Consider the following 20,687-nt stretch of genomic DNA (forward strand, 5'->3'; position numbering starts at 1 on the left):
TAAAACTACATTGAAAACGCCACATGTTCTCTCTCATATGTGGATCCTAGCTACAGATGATTGGGCTTCTGCATGAGAAGGAAAATACTTAGTAGCAGAGGCCAGTCAGTTAAAAAGGAGATATAACGAGAAGAGAAAGGAAGGGAGGAGGGTACTTATTAGGTTGATATTGTATATATGTAAGTACAATGATTGAGATGGGGAGGTAATATGATGGAAAATGGAATTTCAAAGGGGAAAGTGTCTGGGGGGAGGGAGGGAATTACCATGGGATATTTTTTTATAATCATGGAAAATGTTAATAAAGATTAAAAAAAAAATAAAAGAATTTAGGTGATAAATATGTATTAACACAAAGTGGGATAAAAGAAGATATGAATAGTTAAAAAAAATAAAAAAGAAAATGAATGGAGGGTGTCACCCAAAATTTGACAACAGTAATGGTTTCTGAATGTCCAATGATCAAACACCCATTCATGGGCTGGAGAGATGGCTCAGCAGTTAAGATGCTTGCCTGTGAAGCATAAGGACCCATGTTCGGTTCCCCAGGACCCATGTTAACCAGATGCATAAGGGGGCTCATGAGTCTGGAGTTCATTTGCGGTGGCCAGAAGCCCTGGTGTGCCCATTATTTCTATCTGCCTCTTTCTCGTGCTCTTTCTCAAATAAGTAAATAAAATATATTTTAAGTATCCATTCAAAATCAAATGTGCAAGGAATCTGAGTTGTTTCTGGCAGTAGCCACCCCTGTTGTGTCGTGGGACTTCTGTCTTAGTTTGGAACACACAACGTGTACGGTTTGCACTGTGCCTATATCAAGCAATGCCACGAACGCTGCCTGTGACATCTCACCTCGGATTCACACCTTATGAACCGCAGCGTTTTTTACTGTGTGTACAAAATGGTTTGCTCTTATAGAAACATAATGGTTTACAGAAAACAGAGACTTAAATATTTTCCTACTGTCATCTCTCAGCTTGGGTCAAATGAAGATATGTTTAGATTTAACATATGCTTGGTTACAGGCGCTTGCTTGTAAAGCCTGACAGCCCAGGTTCCATTCTTTAGTAGCCACATGAAGCCACATGCACAAAGTGGCACACGCATGTGTCTGGAGTCTGTTTGGGCAGCAGGAGGCCCTGGTGTGCCCCATTCACGTTTTCTCTCTCTCTTTCTTAAGTAAGTAAATAAATAAATAAAATTTTAAAAACCATAAAAAAAAAAACTACATTGAGATTCCATCTCACTCCTGTCAGATTGGCCATCATCATGAAAACAAATGATCATAAACACTGGCGGGGATGTGGAAAAAGAGGAACTCTTCTACACTGCTGGTGGGAATGCAATCTGGTCCAGCCATTGAAGAAATCAGAGTGGAGGTTCCTAAATCAGCTAAAGATTGATCTACCATATGACCCAGCTATAGCACTCCTAGGCATATATCCAAAGGACTCATCTCATTTCCTTAGAAGTACGTGCTCAACCATGTTTATTGCTGCTCAATTTATAATAGCTGGGAAATGGAACCAGCCTAGATGTCCCTCAACTGATGAGTGGATAATGAAGATGTGGCACATTTATACAATGGAGTTCTACTCAGCAGTAAAGAAAATGAAGTTATGAAATTTGCAGAAAAATGGATGGACCTGGAAAGTATTATACTAAGTGAGGTAACCCAGGCCCAGAAAGCCAAGCGCCACATGTTCTCTCTCATATGTGGATCCTAGCTACAGATGATTGGGCTTCTGCGTGAGAAGGAAAATACTTAGTAGCAGAGGCCAGTAAGTTAAAAAGCAGACATAAAGGGAAGAGAAAGGAAGGGAGGAGGGTACTTAATAGGTTGATATTGTATATATGTAAGTACAATGATTGTGATGGGGAGGTAATATGATAGAGAATGGAATTTCAAAGGGGAAAGTGTTGGGGGGGAGGGAATTACCATGGGATTTTTTTTATAATCATGGAAAATGTTAATAAAAATTAAAAAATTTTAAAAAAAAGTGTAATACAACTCATCACTAAATTTTGTTTTGGAAAATACTGTCATTTTTCATAAAAATTAGTTGTGTTAACATGCAATGAATTTATAATTTTTACTTACTTTTCACAGTACTGGAGATTGAAAAATTATTGTTTTTAAATGAACTAAAATAGAAATACTAAAAATTTTCTGCATTCTAATTTATAAGAGATAAGGCCCACATATCAAAAGTAATGCTTGGGCTGGGAGGATGGCTTAGCAGTTAAGTCATTTGCCTGCAAAGCCAAAGGACACAGGTTCAATTCCCCAGGACCCATGTTAATCAGATGCACAAGGGGGCACATGCAAATGGAATTCATTTGCAGTGGCTGGAGGCCTTGGCTTGCCCATTCTCTCTCTTTCTCTATCAAATAAATAAATAAATAAATAAGTAAAGCTCTCTGGTATTCTCAACTTTTTTTAAGAACAGAAAAAGGTCCTGAAAACACAAAGTTTGAGAGGCAGATATGGCAATAAACTAACACACTCCCCAGTCTGATATAGCCAAAGCAATCTTCTATTCATAGTCAACCAGGACTGGAAGTAGAAGAGACTCCTTAAGCAAAATTCCCATAACGCAATTCTATCTTAAGAGTTCCACTGGGGAATAGGTCGGTGGCAAAGTGCTTGTCTAGTTCATGTGAGGTCCTGTGTTCAATTCCCAAAACTGAAATAAAAGAAAAAAAAAAATCTACTTGATGGAGCAGTAGTTAAAAAAAGGGAGCAGGATTTCTGTAAGTATTTTGCATGTCATTAGTCATGATATAGGAAGACAAAAAAATAATGATAAAACTTCATGAACCAACTCTCCTCCCTGCCCCCACCCCATGCAGTTCTGGGAATTTGAGCTTTTGTATGGCAGGAAGGATCCAGTAGATGACACAAGTATAAAAAATGTTCCAAGAATTCAAACATTTGAGAGCAACAATCTCTTTGCTGAGCCCCTTTCATACCCAAGCAACAAAGAAGCTTTCTTTTTCTGAGCATCAAGCATTTAAAGGAGCAGAATGAAAGTTGGTGGTAGAAGCCACGTGGGCGTGGTGGCGCACGCCTTTAATACCAGCACTTGGGAGGCAGATGTAGGAGGGTCACTGGGAGTGTGAGGACAGCTTGGGACTACAAAGTAAGCTCCAGGTCAGCCTGAGATAGAGTGAGACTCTATGTCAAAAACACCAAAAAAAAAAAAAAAAGGTGGTAGAATTAGAGGTCACAAAATGGTTTAATTAATTATTTATTTATTTGAGAGCGACAGACACAGAGAGAAAGACAGATAGAGGGAGAGAGAGAGAATGGGTGCGCCAGGGCTTCCAGCCACTGCAAACGAACTCCAGACGCGTGCGCCCCCTTGTGCATCTGGCTAATGTGGGACCTGGGGAATTGAGCCTCGAACTGGGGTTCTTAGGCTTCACAGGCAAGCGCTTAACCGCTAAGCCATCTCTCCAGCCCACAAAATGGTTTTTGTAGCAGTTACTTTCCCATTGCTGGAGGAAAAAAAAAATACTCAACTAGAAGCAGCTTATGGAAGCAAAGGGTTTATTTCAGCTTACAGTTCTTTTTTTATATTATTTTAAGGAAGAGTGGGAGAGACAGAGAGAGTGTGTGAGCAAGAGAGAATTGGTGCGCCAGGACCTCACTGCAATCAAACTCCATACACTTGCGCCACCTAGTGGGCATGTGCGACCTTGTGCTTGCCTCACCTTGTGCGTCTGGCTTACGTGGGATCTGGAAAGTCGAACATGGGTCCTTAGGCTTTGCAGGCAAGCACCTTAACCACTAAGCCATCTCTCCAGGACTCAGCTTACAGTTCTGAGGGGATGGGTCCCTTGTGGCTGGAAAGCATGGCAAGAACAGGCAGCTGGGGTCACATCTTCACATGAGCAGGTAAGAAGTAGGAAGGTTGCAAAGCAACACGTGGGGCTGGATAACAACCCCCCAAGGCCTGCCCCGAACCCACCTCCTCCAGGAAAGTTCTACCTCCTAAGGGAACCACAAACTTCCTAAACAGTGCCACCAATTGGGGATTAAGCAACTAAATACATGAGCCTAAAGAGGAAATTTGACATTCAAATCATTATAGTTGCACACACGGGAACTTTTTGTATTTTATAACTCCAAGCTTTCCCTTGTTGATGATTATGTTATTTAGCAATATGAAAAAAAATTGGGCTATAAAGATAAAAGAGCCAAAAGTAACTGCACCAGAACACTAATCATTTTTACAATTTCCCTTTATTGGCTGATGGTACTTTATTCTAAGGCTAAAGCATGTCTTATTTACACAATTTCCTGTCAACCAATGGTTATTTAAAATTTTTATGATAGCCAATGGTATAATTAACAATGTATCAAAAAAAAAAAACAACGCTTTCACAACTTTAAAATAAAACCTGACTTGTGACAGGCTGTGACAACCACAACTTCCATACTGGTGCTTGTATTAGCTACTTTCATGTTTTGGTGAACAAACAGCTGACCAGAAGCAACTTTAGGAAGGATAAGGCTTATTTTGGCTTACAGTTTCAAGGGGAAGTTAGCAAGGAAGTGAAGGAAAAGGCAGACTGGCTGGTTTCTCCCACTGTAACAGAGTCAGGAAGCAGAGGATAACAGGAAGTGGGGCTAGCCTATAAACCTAAAGGCCCACCCAAAATGCCCCACCTCCTCCAGCAATGCTCTACCCTCTAAAGTTTCCACCACCTTACCAAACAATGCCACTAGCTGAGAGCCACATAATCTAACATATGAGCGTATGGGGGGCATTTTCCATTCAAACTACAACAGGGCTTCAATAAAAAAAAAAAAAATAGGGCTGGAGAGATGGCTTGCAGTTAAGCGCTTGCCTGTGAAGCCTAAGGACCCCGGTTCGAGGCTTGGTTCCCCAGGTCCCACGTTAGCCAGATGCACCAGGGGGTGCACGCGTCTGGAGTTCGTTTGCAGAGGCTGGAAGCCCTGGCGCGCCCATTCTCTCTCTCCCTCTATCTGTCTTTCTCTCTGTCTGTTGCTCTCAAATAAATAAATAAATAATTTTTTTAAAAAAATGAAGAATTGACCTAATCAATTTTCCACATTTTACAAGTGAGGGAATACAGATCCCCTGTCACCTGGTTTGCCCAGATAACACAATCAGAGACAGACTCAAGCCAGAGTGTCCTAACTATAAATTTTCCTCAGTCCTAGCCTGTGTTTCTACCTATCTTTTTTTAAATTTAAAAATATTATAATTGGGCTGGAGAGATGGCTTAGTGGTTAAGCGCTTGCCTGTGAAGCCTAAGGACCCCGGTTCAAGGCTCGGTTCCTCAGGTCCCACGTTAGCCAGATGCACAAGGGGGGGGCGCACGAGTCTGGAGTTCGCTTGCAGAGGCTGGAAGCCCTGGCGCGCCCATTCTCTCTCTCTCCCTCTATCTGTCTTTCTCTCTGTGTCTTTTGCTCTCAAATAAATAAATGAAAAATTTAAAAAAAAATTATAATTATTTATTTTCAAGGAGAGAGGGGGGGAGGAAGGGATAATGGGTGCACCAGGGTCTCTAGCCTCTGCAAACGAACTCTAGATGCATGCGCCACTTTGTGCATCTGGCTTTACGTGGGCACTGGAGAATCGAACCCAGATTGTTAGGCACTGCAGGCAAGTGCCTTAACCACTAAGCCGTCTCTCCAGCCCCTCTCTATTGTAATACATGGTTTTGTTGCAATATTAGAACAACCGAGGCTGGGAAGATTTAATGAAGCCGCTGTTCTGGAGGCAGAGAAAGTGAAGACTGGGAACATTTGGCAAGTGCTTCATGCTGCATCGTAACGAGAGAGGGTGGCATGATATGGAGAGAGGACGGAGCATGCAAGAGTGAGGACAGTGCAAGGCCCACTCACTCTCCACACTGCTAATCTGCTCTTGCAGAAATTTCCCTTCATGCAGGTGGAGCACCCTTGGCTTAAACCTCCAAAAAAGACCAAGTTCACAGCAATGTTCTACTGGTCATTGAATTTTAGTGGACCGCACCACATCACTCCTATTTTTCCTCTTCCTGGTTTCAGACTATATGAAAAAGTTATTTCCTTTGATTGCTGGCCTTAAACAAAAATACAAAGTCCTTTAAATTTTTCTGGAGTGTTTCTGCTGATGACATAGAACTAGGAATAGGTATAAAATGTAAAACCACAATTGGGGTAATTAGGAAGTCATATTTTTAAAAATATCATTAATGGGCTGGAGAGATGGCTTAGTGGTTAAGCGCTTGCCTGTGAAGCCTAAGGACCCCGGTTCGAGGCTCGCTTCCCCAGGTCCCACATTAGCCAGATGCACAAGGGGGCGCACGCGTCTGGAGTTCGTTTGCAGAGGCTGGAAGCCCTGGCGCGCCCATTCTCTCTCTCTCCCTCTATCTGTCTTTCTCTCTGTGTCTGTCGCTCTCAAATAAATAAATTAATTAATTTTTAAAAAAAACTTTAAAAAGGGGCTGGAGAGATGGCTTAGCGGTTAAGCGCTTGCCTGTGAAGCCTAAGGACCCCGGTTCGAGGCTCGATTCCCCAGGACCCACGTTAGCCAGACGCACAAGGGGGCGCACTCATCTGGAGTTCATTTGCAGTGGCTGGAGGCCCTGGCATGCCCATTCTCCCTCTCTCTCTTCCTCACTCTCTCTCTCTGTTGCTCTCAAATAAATAAAGAAAAATAAACAAAATAAATTTTAAAAAGAAAGAAATAGCACATTAAAAAAAAAAAACTTTAAAAATATCATTAAGACAGAGCAGGAGATGAAGCTTACTGGTAGAATGCTTGCATGCATAAGGCCACAGGTTGGATTCCAAAACACACACACACATGAAATCGTAACAGTGATAATAATAACAGTATCATCTTGAGGGCTGGAAAGATGGCTTGGCAGTTAAGAGGACTTCTTGTGCAAGCATGAGGGCCTGAGGTGGCCTGAGAGATTGCTCAAGTTTGACCACATGACCCATAGAAACAACTAGGCCAAACTCATCTGTGATCCCAGTCCTGTGGGAATAGAGACTGGAGAATGATCAGGGCTTGCCAAAAAAAAAGGGGGGGGGGTTACAAAAATAAAAACAAAAACAAAGAAATGGCAGGCTCCTAAATCTGGCTTTTTAAATCATTAGGAGTAAAGAGAAGGTATATAGTAAATATTATTGAGGTATCTGGATACAAAACACCTATAAAAGTTCTAATTTTATTCTTATTTCTAAGACTTTAAAGATATGATATAGTGCCACAGAGATGGCTTAGTAGGCAAAAGCACTTCTATTCAAATATGTGGAGCACGCCTTTAATCCCAGCACTCGGGAGGCAGAGGTAGGAGGATTGCCATGAGTTCAAGGCCACCCTGAGACTCCTTAGTGAATTCCAGGTCAGCCTGGGCTAGAGTGAGAATCTACCTCAAAAAAACCAAGGAAAAAAAAATTAAAAAAAATAAAATAAAATATGAGGACCCGAGAGTGCCTGAGTTCTATTCCCCAGCACCCTTATATAAAGCTGGGTGTGACCATGCACACCGGGGACAGCAGTGCTGTGGGGAGCTGAAACCAGAAGATCACGGGCGCTTGTGAAGTCAGCAAGCTCCTGAAATCAAGAGGCTTGGGTCTCAAGGCCACACACATGAGCAGCGGAGAGGGACACCCAAAGTTCTCCTCCGGCCTCTGCATGGGTGCGTAGTGTGTGCACGCACACATCCGCACGTACACGTGCACACACCATACACATGCCACAACACACATGCAAAAAGATGGTGTAATTTGGCACAGAGTTTACACAAGAACTCAAAACTGCTCCAAACTCAACTTCAAACACTGTTTTCAGTTAACTATTGCTGAATAACCACCCCAAAGTTTATGATTTTTTAAAATTTTTTTTAAATTTTATTTATTTATTTATTTATTTATTTATCTATTTTGAGAGCGACAGACACAGAGAAAAGGACAGATAGAGGGAGAGAGAGAGAATGGGCGCACCAGGGCTTCCAGCCTCTGCAAACGAACTCCAGACGCGTGCGCCCGCTTGTGCCTCTGGCTAACGTGGGACCTGGGGAACCGAGCCTCGAACCGGGGTCCTTAGGCTTCACAGGCAAGCGCTTAACCGCTAAGCCACCTCTCCAGCCCAGTTTATGATTTTTTAAAAGACAATTTACTGTTCTCTCACAGAACAGTAAGAGCAATGACTGGAGTACGTCAGGACAGAGGAAAGGAGGAGACACACTGAGAAGCTAAGAATGAACAAGATCCAATAGGATGCAAGGACATGTCACCAGAACAGTTAATGAAAACAAGTGATACAAAATACGGACAAGGAGCCGGGAATGTGGTGCATGTCTTTAATCCCAGCACTCTGGAGGCAGAGGTAGGAGGATCACTGTGAGTTCGAGGCCACCCTGAGACTACGTAGTGAATTCCAGGTCAGCCTGGGCTAGAGTGAGACCCTACCTCGAAAAGCAAACAACAAAAAAAAATGTTCAAGGATGTGTGTCAAACGCTGTGAGTGTAAGCTGGATGCATGGTGGCAAATACCTGTAATCGCCAGGACTCAGGAGGCTAAGGCAGGATAACGGCCTGAACTGAGAGCCAGCATGGGCTACACAGGAAGCTCAAGGGTAGCCTGAGCTACAGAGCAAGACCCTTTATCAAAAAAAAAAAAAAAAAAGAGAGAAACAAAATATTGTGAGTGTAGAAGTGGGAAAGACCTGACAGTTTCTAACAGAAAAAAAACATGTACCTACTCTATGTCCTACTTATTCCAAACCTAAGAGTTTACCTACAAGAAACAAAGCACCTATCCACTAACCAGGTAGAGAGGCATACGCCTGCAGTATCAGCACTGAGAAGGCTGAGGCGGGATTGCCACAAGTTGGGGGGTGTGTATGTATGCATGCATGTGTACTTATGTATTTGTGTGTGTGTCCACAAAAAGCCTTCTTCAAGAATATTCCCAGCAGTTCTATTTCTGACTGCCAAAATGTGAAAATGCAGATGGCCACCCGTCAACAGGAAAATGGGTTTCTCAAACTAGGACACAGTCATACAATGACCTACTACTGTTGCAGTCAGGTTTGCATCGCTGGCAGAAACCACCCGACCAAGAGATGCTTGTGGAGAAAAAAGGTTTATTTGGTTTACAGGCTCGAGGGGAAGCTCCATGACGGCAGGGGAAACGATGGCATGAACAGAGGGTGGACATCACCCCCTGGCCCACATAAGGTGGACAACAGGAACAGGAGAGTGTGCCAAACACTGGCAAGGGGAAAATGGCTATAACACCCATAAGCCCACCCCCAACAATACACCATCTCCAGGAGACATTAATTCTCACATCTCCATCAGCTGAGAACCTAGCATTCAGAACACCAAAGTCTATGGGGGACGCCTGAATCAAACCACAACTACCACATAGTAACTGAGCAAAAGAATCCTTCCCCAACCCGGAAATACGACGATTCATTCCATGTATGTGCAGTTACGGAACAGGCAAGTCTACCTTATGATAGAGAGAAGAAGAAAATCTGAACAATGCTCGCACTAGAGAGGAAGGAAAAGGGGGCAGTGGGGACTCACTGAGGAGCGGGAAGAGCTTTCCTTGTTGTGGAGAAGCCTCATATCCTGTTTGGTTGTTTTCCCTGATGGAGAGGAGAATCCAAGGCCCAGAAGTGCACTCATGAACATCCGCAACCAACACCTTCAGAAAGATTCAGCGTATGCACTTTTCAAAAAGTAGCCAATTAAAAAAAAAAAAAACAAAAACAGTATCAGGGCTGGAGAGATGGCTTAGCGGTTAAGGTGCTTGCCTGCAAAGCCAAAGGACCCACGTTAGCCAGATGCACAAGGTGACACATGCATCTGGAGTTCGTCTGCAGTGGTTGGAGGCCCTGGCATGCCCATTCTCTCCATTCTCTCTCTGCCAAATAAATAAATAAAAATAAAAATAGGGCTGGAGAGATGGCTTAGTGGTTATGCACTTGCCTGTGAAGCCTAAGGACCCTGGTTCGAGGCTCAATTCCCCAGGACCCACTTTAGCCAGATGCACATGGGGGCGCATGCATCTGGAGTTCATTTACAGAGGCTGGAAGCTCTGGCGTGCCCATTTTCTCTCTCCCTCTCTCTCTCTCTCTCTCTCTCTCTCTCTCTCTCTCTCTCTCCCCCTCCCTCCTTCTCTCTGTCGCTCTCAAATAAATAAACAAAACAAAAATTTAAAAAAAAATAAAATAAAATAATAAATTTTAAAAAGTGTAAAATAAAAAAAAACAGTATTGATGTATTATACTGAATGTAAGTTTTATATCAATTTTATGCACATATAGAATTGACCAGGGAGATGGCTCGATCAGTAAAAAGATGGCTCAATCAGTAAAGAGATGGCTCAATCACACAAGCATAAGAACCTGTGTTCAGATCCCCGATACTCATGTAAAAAGCCAGGCCTAGTGGCTCATGCTTATAATCCCAACGCTGGGAAAACTGAGACAGGAAGAGCTTAGGGCCATACTGCCTGGCTACTTTAGCCAAATCAGTGAACTCTAGGTTCAGTGAAAGACTGTCTCAAAACATTAACTGGAAAGTGACTGAGGAAAACGTCAACGTCTGCCCCCTCACAAAATGCACCTCCACACATGTGCACACACATGCAATATATATCTGAACTTAGATAATGACGTGCATGCTGAAATTTTTCTTTTGGAGGTGAGCTCTCACTCTAGCCCAGGATGACCTGAAATTCACTACGCAGTCTCAGGCTGACCTCGAACTCATAGCAATCCTCCTACCTCTACCTCCAAGTATTGTAATTATAGGTGGCCTAACCAAATGTTGAAGGTTTTAGGGAAAAAAGTGCATGTGTGTGTGTGCACATGTGTGCATGCGTGTCTGGAATCTACTTTGAAATGTATCAAAAAAATAAATCAATTCATGGCAGAGAAAAGGAATGGATAAATGAAGAGATAGGTGATAAAGAGTTACGGTAAAGGGCTGGAGAGATAGCTTAGCGGTTAAGCGCTTGCCTATGAAGCCTAAGGACTCAGGTTCGAGGCTCGATTCTCCAGGACCCACGTTAGCCAGATGCACAAGGGGGCGCACGCATCTGGAGTTTGTTTGCAGTGGCTGGAGGCACTGGCGCGCCCATTCTCTCCCTCTCTCTCTCTCTCTTACTCTGTCAGTCACTTTCAAATAAATTAAAAAAAAATTTAAAAAAAGAGTTACAGTAAAAATGTTAATGGTATAATCTACGTCGACTTTGTTTAATATTTAAAATTTTTCACTTTCACTTAAAAATCCAATTAAGGGCTAAAAGTGTAGTTCTGGGGCAGAGTGCTCACCCAACATGTCTGAGGCCCTGGGTTTACTGGGGTTTGGAGAGTCAAATATCATTATCATTATTTTACTGAAAATAAACTGATACAGAGAATGAGTAAGCAGTTTGCCCAAAGTCACAGCCTCAAATGGAGCAAAGTCCAGAGAGACAACATGATTCTGTCTCCAGTGTATGCCTTTTCCATCAAATCTTCCCCACCGTAAAACATCCAAGACTTTCATGCTACTGTAAGCTGTTCTTGCTGTCCCTTTTAGGCTCTATCATTTGCCAGGTACTAAACACACCTTCAAGCTTGATTACTTTGATATGACCTTCTACACTACCTAAAACTCCCTAGGAGAGTTTTGCTCACAGACTGAGAAACAGCTGAGAAAGGGGCAATAGGGAGAAAAAGGAGGGGAGGAGAGGGGAGGGGGGAGGGAAGAAAGTGAGAACATGGTCTGTGGTCAGGCTTAATAAATTAAATTGTCATTTTACCACTGGCAAAGTAGAAAATCCTGAAAAAATTATTTAATCCTTCATTGTCCTAAATTTTCAGATTTCTAAAGCAGGACTAAAAAGAATAACTTAAAAGACTTGTAGGGAGCTGGAGAGATGGCTCAGCAGTTAAGGCACTTGCTTTCAAAGCCTATTAACCAGGGTTTAATTTCCCAGTACCCATGTAAAGCCAGATGCACAGTGGCACATGCATCTAGAGTTTGTTTGCAATGGCTGGAGGCCCTGGTGTGCCCATTCATTCTTTCTCTCTCCCCCTGTGTGTGTGCTTCTTCTCTATCTCTCTCTACTTGCAAATACATTATTATTTTTAAATTATTTTGTTTGTTTTTACTTATTTATTTGAGAGCAACAGACACAGAGAGAGAATGGGCGTGCCAGGGCCTCCAGCCACTGCAAACAAACTCCAGACACGTGCGCCCCCTTGTGCATCTGGCTAACGTGGGTCCTGGGAATCGAGCCTCAAAACCTCAGGGGTCCTCAGGCTTCACAGGCAAGCATTTAACCACTAAGCCATCTCTCCAGCCCAAATACCTATTTTTTTTAAAAAAGACTTGTGGGGATTATGGTAAGTGTTCTTATCAATAATACACTTAAGAAGGCTGCCCACTGAAGCTGGAGACAGCTCTATTTGCGGCAGAGTGTTTGCCTAGCATGCCCAGCCCTAAGTCCACTTCCCAGAAAACACACACAATTAAACAAATGTTGTCTAGTACCCCTCATAACTGTTAACTATTATTATTTCTGTTAGCTTTTATCAATTATTTTTAAAAATGTCATTGAATGAATATATACTGTTTTGTCTTGTCTTAGAATTGTGTCAAGAGAAGCTTTTTCTACCATACATGTGCCACAAGGAGTATCTGGTTTTTGCTCTTTTCTTTTGCTATCCTTTCCTTTCCATTTCTTTCTTTCTTTCTTTCTTTCTTTTGTAGGGTTTCACTCTAGCCCAGGCTGACCCGGAATTCTCTATGGAGTCTCAGGGTGGCCTCGAACTCACGGCGATCCTCCTACCTCTGCCTCCCGAGTGCTGGGATTAAAGGCGTGCGCCACCATGCTCGGCTCTCCTTTCCTTTTCTATAGCCTTTTCCTTCCATCTTTCCTTGAACTATGTGAGCACATGTCAGGCTTCCTTCAGTCATGGCGCTCTGTGGGCTGGCACACGCGACATTCCATTGCCCTAGCTGTGACCCTGAACTTCTGAATTTTCGAACTCCACCTCCCGAGGGCTGGGATTAGAGGCATGCATCACCATGCCCAAGTTTTATGTGGTTCTGGGGATCAACCCCAGGGATTCATACATGCTACCTAAGCACTCTACCAATGGAGTTACATGCTCAACGTGTGTGTGTGTGTGTGTGTGTATTTGGGGGAAGGGGGAGTTAAGACAGGGCCTTATTCAGTCCAGGATGGCCTCAAACTCATTCTATAGGCTACGATAACCTTGAACTTCTGGTCCACCTGCCTTCACCTCTCAAGTACTGGGATTACAGGCATAAGCCACGATATCCAGCTCCCTGAATAATCTTCAACTGGCTAAGTTTTTGTCTAAGGCCATAATAAAAGCTTCTCCATTTCACCTCCCTTTAGGTATAAGTTTTTATTTATTTTTTTTTAAGTTTTTTTTTTTTTTTTTTGGTTTTTCGAGGTAGGGTCTCACTCTAGCCCAGGCTGACCTGGAATTCACTATGGAGTCTCAGGGTGGCCTTGAACTCACAGCGATCCTCCTACCTCTGCCTCCCGAGTGCTGGGATTAAAGGCGTGCGCCACCACGCCCGGCTTAAGTTTTTTATTGTTCATTTTTATTTATCTGAGAGTGTCAGAGAGAGAATGAGGCAGATAGAGAGAGAGAATGGGTGCGCAAGGGCTTTTAGCCACTGCAAATGAACTCCAGACACGTGTGCCCCTTGTGCATCTGGCTAACGTGGGTCCTGGAGAATCGAGCCTCAAACCGGGATCCTTAGGCTTCACAGTGCAGGCAAGCACTTAACCACTAAGCCACCTCTCCAGACCAGGTATAAGTTTTTAAACCACTAGTACTTGAAATTTTGCTTCCTGTAAATTGTGTGTCTTGGCAGGAAGTTGTCAGACCCGAGACTGAATACCATTTCTACCACTACCATGCGGAAGCACAGCTATGTGACATTGGGCAGGTGCGCAACTTTTCCAAGACCCAGTTTATCTCCTTTAAAATGAGGTATCATCATCTACGTAGGAGGAACGCTCTAAGGATTATTAACATAGAAGCAGCCTTCACTACGCAAGGTTCCAATACGCACATATTTTAGTTTACCAGAGTTTAGTTAAATAATACCAAAGGCCTGAACAACACAGCTCAACTTTTAGTTACTACTGTGTGTTCTCTGAACAACGAGCGTTTGCTACTAGATCATCCATCCACGATTACATAAATAATAAAAAACTATACTTCCATCAGTGATAAGTCACCTCTTTCAAAGTCATTGAGGATCGGTTGTTAGATCATGTACAGACAGCAAGGCACGTAGCTGAGTGGCTTCCTTGTCTCTAGGCGACATCTTGCAAAAGTGAGTAATATAGAGGAGGAAGCCTTGCCACAACAATGAAAGGGCAGCAAGGAAACAAATTCTAATCAGTGGAAATTGCAATCAAATGTAAACAGAGCTATAAAAAATTTAAAAACAAGGGCTGGAGAGATGGCTTAGTGGTTAAACGCTTGCCTTTGAAGCTTAAGGACCCCTGTTCAAGGCTAGATTCTCCAGGACCCACATTAGCCAGATGCACAAGGGGGCGCTCGCGTCTGGAGTTCGTTTGCAGTGGCTGGAGGCCCTGGCGCACCCATTCTCTCTCTCTCTCTCTCTCTCTCTCTCTCTCTCCCCCCTTTCTCTCTGTCTGTGGCTCTCAAATAAATAAATAAATAAAAATTTTAAAAAAAAATTAAAAACAAACACTTCTAACTTAAAAGAACTCCTGAAGATGTTTCACAATTTGTAAAAAACAGCGAATAAAATGTCAAAGCTGGGCCGGAGAGATGGCGTTAGTGCTTAAGGCATTTGGCTTTGAAGCCTAAGGACCCAGGTTCACTTCCCCAATATAAGCCGGACGCACAAGGTGGCACTTGCATCTGGAGTTCTTTTGAAATAGAAAGAAAAATAAATAAATAAAAGGGAAAAAAGTTAAAAGCTCAACCAAAACTTAAAAACAGATTTGTCAAGGTATAGGAAAAGATATTTATTCCACGTCATAAGTTACTAAGAAGGCAAGCACTGCACTCAGTTATTTTCTAAATGGCAAGCCAGGCTTGGGGGCTGGAGAGGTGGCTTAGCGGTTAAGGCATTTGCCTGCAAAGCCAAAGAATTCCGGTTTGATTCTCTAGGACCCACTAAGCCAGATGCACAAGGGGGCGCATGCATGTGGCGTTCCTTCACAGGGGCTGGAGGCCCTGGCGTGCCCATTCTCACTCTCTCTCTAAAATAAATAAATAAATAAATAAAATATATTTTTTTAAAAGATGCTTGGCAGGACCATTCTCTCTATCTCTCCCTCTGCCTCTCTCTCTCTCTCAAAAATTAAAAAAGAAAAAAGAAAAAAGAAAAAGATGGCTTTTCAGGGCTGGAGAGATGGCTCAGCAGTTAAGGCGCTTGCCTGTGAAGCCTAAGGACTCCGAATCCTCCAGATCCCATGTAGCCAGACGCAACAGGGACGCAAGTATGCAATGTCGCACATGCCCGCAAGGGGGCGCATGCATCTGGAGTTCGTTTGCAGCATCTGAAAGGCCCTGGCACGCCCATTTTCTCTCTCAAAAAATACAAAAACAAAAAACAGATGGCTTTTCAGGAATGAAAGTGACCATTGCCATAGCTGCAATTCTTCAAAGTCAGTATTATCCAAAATTTATACACCCTAAAGCTAAAAGAGAAGTGAATAGTAGAAAGTTGAGAATGGTGATTCAACTTGGCTTTTGTGATGGCACAGGATTTCATGTGTGCTCCTTCCTTGAATGCAGAGGGACAGACAAAAAGTGTGTGATAAAAACAATGATGGAGAAGCAATACAGCATAACTGACTTAAAATATGACCTTAGTTTGAATTTCTACACCACTTATTGCAACCTTAAGTTATTTTTTTTAGAAATTCAAGTTCATGGAGGCTGGAGAAATGGCTCAGTGGATAAAGGCATTTGATTACAAACCTGCTGACCCAAGTTTAATTTCCCAGTACTCACAGAAAGCCTGATGTGAAGTGGCACACACTTGCAATCCCAAAGGCCTAGAGCAATGGGTGGCAGAGCCAAGGGAACCCAGAAGCTCATGGCCCAGCCAGATTGGCACACACAGTGGCAAAAACAAGAGATCTTGTCTCAAAAAGAAGGTAGAAAGACCTTGAGGTTGTCCTCTGACCTTCACTGAATACATATTTTAAATATATTAAGCAGCATAGTTTTTATTTCTTTGGGCTTTTTATTATGTTGTTTATATGTGGTTATGAATGAATGGATGATCAAGTATAACGTGTGTGTGAGTATGCGTGTGTGCACGTGCATGTGTGTGAACACAAATGTGCCACAACAACCAGTGGAGGTCTGAGGAGGGAGTTTGTTCTTTGGGAGGGCTTATACCCTTCTTTCACCTTGCTCCCCTGTTTCTGTTGCTACAACAAATCTACTTGGCCCTTAAACTTTTGGATTCCCCTGGCTCCTCGTACCGTTGCCTTAGCATATTGGGATTCTAGATATGTGTACCACTTTGTAGCTGGCTTTACATGGGTGCTGGCCAACAGGCTTACATTACAGCAAGTGCCTCTAACCACTGAGCCATCTCTCCAGCACACACCTTTTTTTTTTTTTTTTTTTTTTTTTGGAGGCAGTGTCTCATAAAAACCAGGCTGGGGGCTGGAGAGATGGCTTAGCTGTTAAGCGCTTGCCTGTGAAGCCTAAGGACCCCGGTTTGAGGCTCGATTCTCCAGGACCCACATTAGCCAGATGCACAAGCGGGGCGCACGCATCTGGAGTTCGTTTGCAGTGGCCGGAGGCCCTGGCGCACCCATTTTTTCTCTCTCTCTCTCTGTCTCTTTCTCTCTGTCCATCACTTTCAAATAAATAAATAAATAAATAAATAAATGAAAGGATACAAAAAATTTTTTAAAAAAACAGACTGGCTTCAAACTTGCTATGTAGGTAAACATGGCCTTAAACTCCTGATCTTCCTGCTTCCTCTCCCAAGTATTGGAATTATAGGCATGTACCACAACACTATGCCTTTTTAATCAACATATTTTTCAAGGTTCAAATTCTCTTACTCCAAGTTATGATAGATACCCACCACTTATTATGGTACGACAATCTGACTCAACCTCCTCCAGATCATTTTCTCACAGGGTACATGTGCAAAAGGGTTGCTAACACATTCATTTATTTACCCTCTTCTTACAACCTCTCTGATTCCTATGTCAAAACTGTCTTGCAAAAAACAAAAAGGCTGGAGAGATGGCTTAGCAGTTAAGGGGCTTGCTTGCCTGAGAAGCCTAAGGACCCATGTTAAACTGTCCAGATCCCAAGTAAGCCAGATGCACAAGGTGGTACAAGCGTGAAAGGTCACGCATGCGCACAAGGCGGTGCAAGTGTTTGGAGTCTGACTACAGTGGCTGGAGGCCCTGGTGCACCAAGTCTCTTTCTCTTTCTGTCTCTTGTTCATTTAAAAAAAAAAAAAAAAAAAGGCTTGCAATCTTCTCGGAGTTTCCTCTTCTGAGGACGCTGCAAACTAAAGTTATTTCCCATTTCTTAAAAATATTTGCCAAAACACCATTATCATGGTCTCTCACAGTCCACATGACTCGACGGCCAGTTTTCTCTTGATTTTAATCTAAAACTTTGATTCTAAACTGAGTCATTATTAACTATGTGGACTGGTAAGGCTGAAAAGGAACTCCAAACCAATAAGGCTGGTTCTTTTTCTCCACTAAACAATTAATTTCTTCTAAAATACATTAGTTAGGTGAACAATGTCTATTTTAACCTTTCAATGACAGAAAACTCTTATACATTACTCTCAAACCAACAGGTTCAATGACAACATTACTATTCAGAAAGTTTCCTTGTGTTAAATATCCCCACTTCCAGATAAGTTTCTTTCAACCACTGTGCTTAATTCCATATTCTAGAGAAATTTAGAGAGTTACCTACCCTATGTGATAGCCCATCCAGTATTTGAAGATCCCTAACAGGGAGAAAAAAGTCATACATTTTTAGCTCTAAAAGCATGATTTTTAAGTCTTCCTCATGGTCATGATCCTCTGATAGTATTGCCAAAGCGATCTAACTAACAATAAGTTGGTAAAGGGCTACCTTTACCAGTGTTTGGGCTGCCAAGTGGTTGCACTATAAATGATCCCTTTGCCCATTTTTCTCCATTATTATATAAAAATTATGAATTTTAAAAAGTAATTCAGGAAGAAAAAAAAAAAAAAACAATCCAGCCGGGCGTGGTGGTGCACGCTTTTAATCCCAGCACTCGGGAGGCAGAGTTAGGAGGACTCCATACGTTTGAGACTACATAGTTAATTCCAGGTCAGCCTGAGCCAGACTGAGACCATACCTCGAAAAACAAAAAACAAAACAAAACAAAAAACCAATCTGATTCTCAGCCTAAATCATGGTCTCGAGAGGATGGTACTAAAACCCTGAAAAATGCAAAGAGAGTTCTATAGGAACATCTGGCATGAAATTCTTGCCTTTTTCTACAAAGCCAACTCAAATACACAGGTCTTGAAGAAGGGCTCAACAGTGGAAAGTTCTTGTGTCCTAAGAAAACAAGTCTACTTCAAAGAAGGAGCTGGGGCGTGGTGGCGCACGCCTTTAATTCCAGCACTAGAGAGGCAGAGGTAGGAGGATCACTGTGAGTTTGAGGCCAGCCTGAGACTACAGAGTTCCAGGAGCGAGACCCTACCTTGAACCGCCCCCCCCTAAAAAAACAAAACAAAAAAAACCACCAATTTTCAATAATAATAATAATAATAATAATAGTAATAATAATGAAGTAAGAGCCAGAGAATAGTCTCTGTATCTAGCCAGAAGCAAAGAATAGTTCAAACACTGTGCTCTCAAAACTTGACTGAACAGTAGAAAAAGTGGCAGATTTCTCCTAGCCTGTTAGGAATAATTATCTACAAAAGATGCAAGAAAGGGAGACGGGAGTGGGGTGGTTGGGGGTACTGGAGACAGTCACAGAGGCAGAGATCCAGAGAAACACAAGCCAACCTGGCCAGCAGCGTTTATTGGCACCAGCTGCACGGGAACCCCTAGGTCCTCAGAAGGTGCATTCAGCGGGAAGTCGTTGGAAGTTTGTGAGTCGTGTCCTCAGGTGACCATTAACCCCTAGCAAGCGTGACACGGGCGCAGATCGCAGCAGCAGCTTGGTCCCTCGTGCCTGGCACGAGCGGGGAGGCAGAGATGAGGGGCTCCGTCCTCTACTTCTGGCGCAAGATGATAGCTGAACAGGGGTACTGGGGGGGGGTGAGGGGGGGTCAGCTGGTGATCTCTGATACCGAGTATCAGAAACGGTAGGACTGCTCCCTGGAGGTGAGCGAGGGGGCAACGAGGAAGGCCCCCAAGAGCTGTCACAGCGCGGTGGAGGACGAAGCTAGGAAGTGTCCCCATGCCCGCCCGTGCCCGCGTGGCTGCGCGGTGAAGGTGGCGGCAGCAGTTCCCCGGGGCCCTCTCCGGTCCCTGCACCACCTCTTCGCGGACTTCACGTCGGAATCCCCATGCCCAGCCCCGCTCCTCGTCTCCCGCGCGTCTCCGGTGCCCCACAGCCCGGTGGGCTCCGGCCTGCCGCCCGCGCGCTCGCCGCCGGGTTCGCCCGGAGCCTCCTCCCTGCCCTCGGCCGCTCGCCCGCCCGCCCGCCCGCCCGCCCGCCCCAGGCCACACTCACAGAACTCGGCGATGTACCGGGTCACGGCGTAGTTCTCTTCGCACCAGTCCAGCGTGGACGTCGTGGGACCCCAGTAACCCTCGCGATCGGCCGCCGGAGCCATCGCGCCGCCGCAGCCCAGCGTTCCACCCGCGCCCCGCGAAGCCGCCGCCGCCGCCGCTCCGGGGCCGACTCCAGCCCTGCGCGCGCTCCGGCGAGGGGCGGGGCTTCCCTCTTCCCCAGAGGGGCGGGGCCTGCGCGTCACGGGGGCGTGTCCAGCGGAGGCCACGCCCCCCCGCCCCAGCTCGCTGCCCCCTGGCATCTTCAAGGGCGCGGAGGCGCCTGGGTCCATCCTTGCCACGGTCGTGATCAGATGGGGGGGGGGGGAAGCGTGTGGGAACGGGGACGCTGCCTGGCTCGCCCCGACAAGCCCGGGGAGCTGGGTGTGAGGTTCCTGGTACCCTCTCCTCTGTCCCTGCGGGCGTGGGGCTGAGCCTCTGTTAGTGAGTGGGCGGTTTGATGTAATTAATTGAGGCGGGGGTGAGAGGAAGGCTTACTCCGTCAAGCCCCTGCTTGACTAAACCTGTGCAATGTCTGACATCAGCCGCAGGCCTCAGACGAGCAGCCCAGAAGAAGCACCCCCGAGCCAGCTTCCACAATTCCCAGGACTTCAAAGCGTAACTAATCTGATAGTTACCTAGTGTTTCTTGGGGACAAAGGGATAGGGCAACTCAGGATCGAAAGAAAAATCTGTGTGGTGTGTGTGGGTGTGTGTGTGTTGAGATCTTTTAAAAATATGGATTGGGAAAATCTAAGAGGATATAGATAAATCATATAGATATATCATATAGATAAATCATACTTTTTTGGACAATGGAACACACAGGAGCCATAGAATGTCAGTAGAAAATTTTCAGTGCTAGGGATGGGATATCTGCCAGTGAGTTGTTGGCCAGCAAGGTCCCTGATGCCCCCAAAACATTACAGG

At 44.3% G+C, this 20,687-nt stretch overlaps 1 protein-coding gene across 1 annotated transcript in view; it reads right to left on the reverse strand.

Moving 5' to 3' along the window:
* Positions 1 to 19,844, reverse strand: part of Acer3 (alkaline ceramidase 3) — a 112,490-nt gene extending 92,646 nt beyond the window's left edge. Inside the window, exon 1 of the mRNA XM_045145641.1 lies at positions 19,721 to 19,844. Coding sequence (XP_045001576.1) covers positions 19,721 to 19,823 — 103 coding nt within the window. The 5' untranslated portion in view covers positions 19,824 to 19,844. The remainder of the gene's footprint in view (positions 1 to 19,720) is intronic.
* Positions 19,845 to 20,687: the final 843 nt, after the last annotated feature.

The sequence above is a fragment of the Jaculus jaculus genome, chromosome 3 (assembly GCF_020740685.1).
Source record: "Jaculus jaculus isolate mJacJac1 chromosome 3, mJacJac1.mat.Y.cur, whole genome shotgun sequence".
Lineage (NCBI taxonomy): Eukaryota > Metazoa > Chordata > Mammalia > Rodentia > Dipodidae > Jaculus > Jaculus jaculus.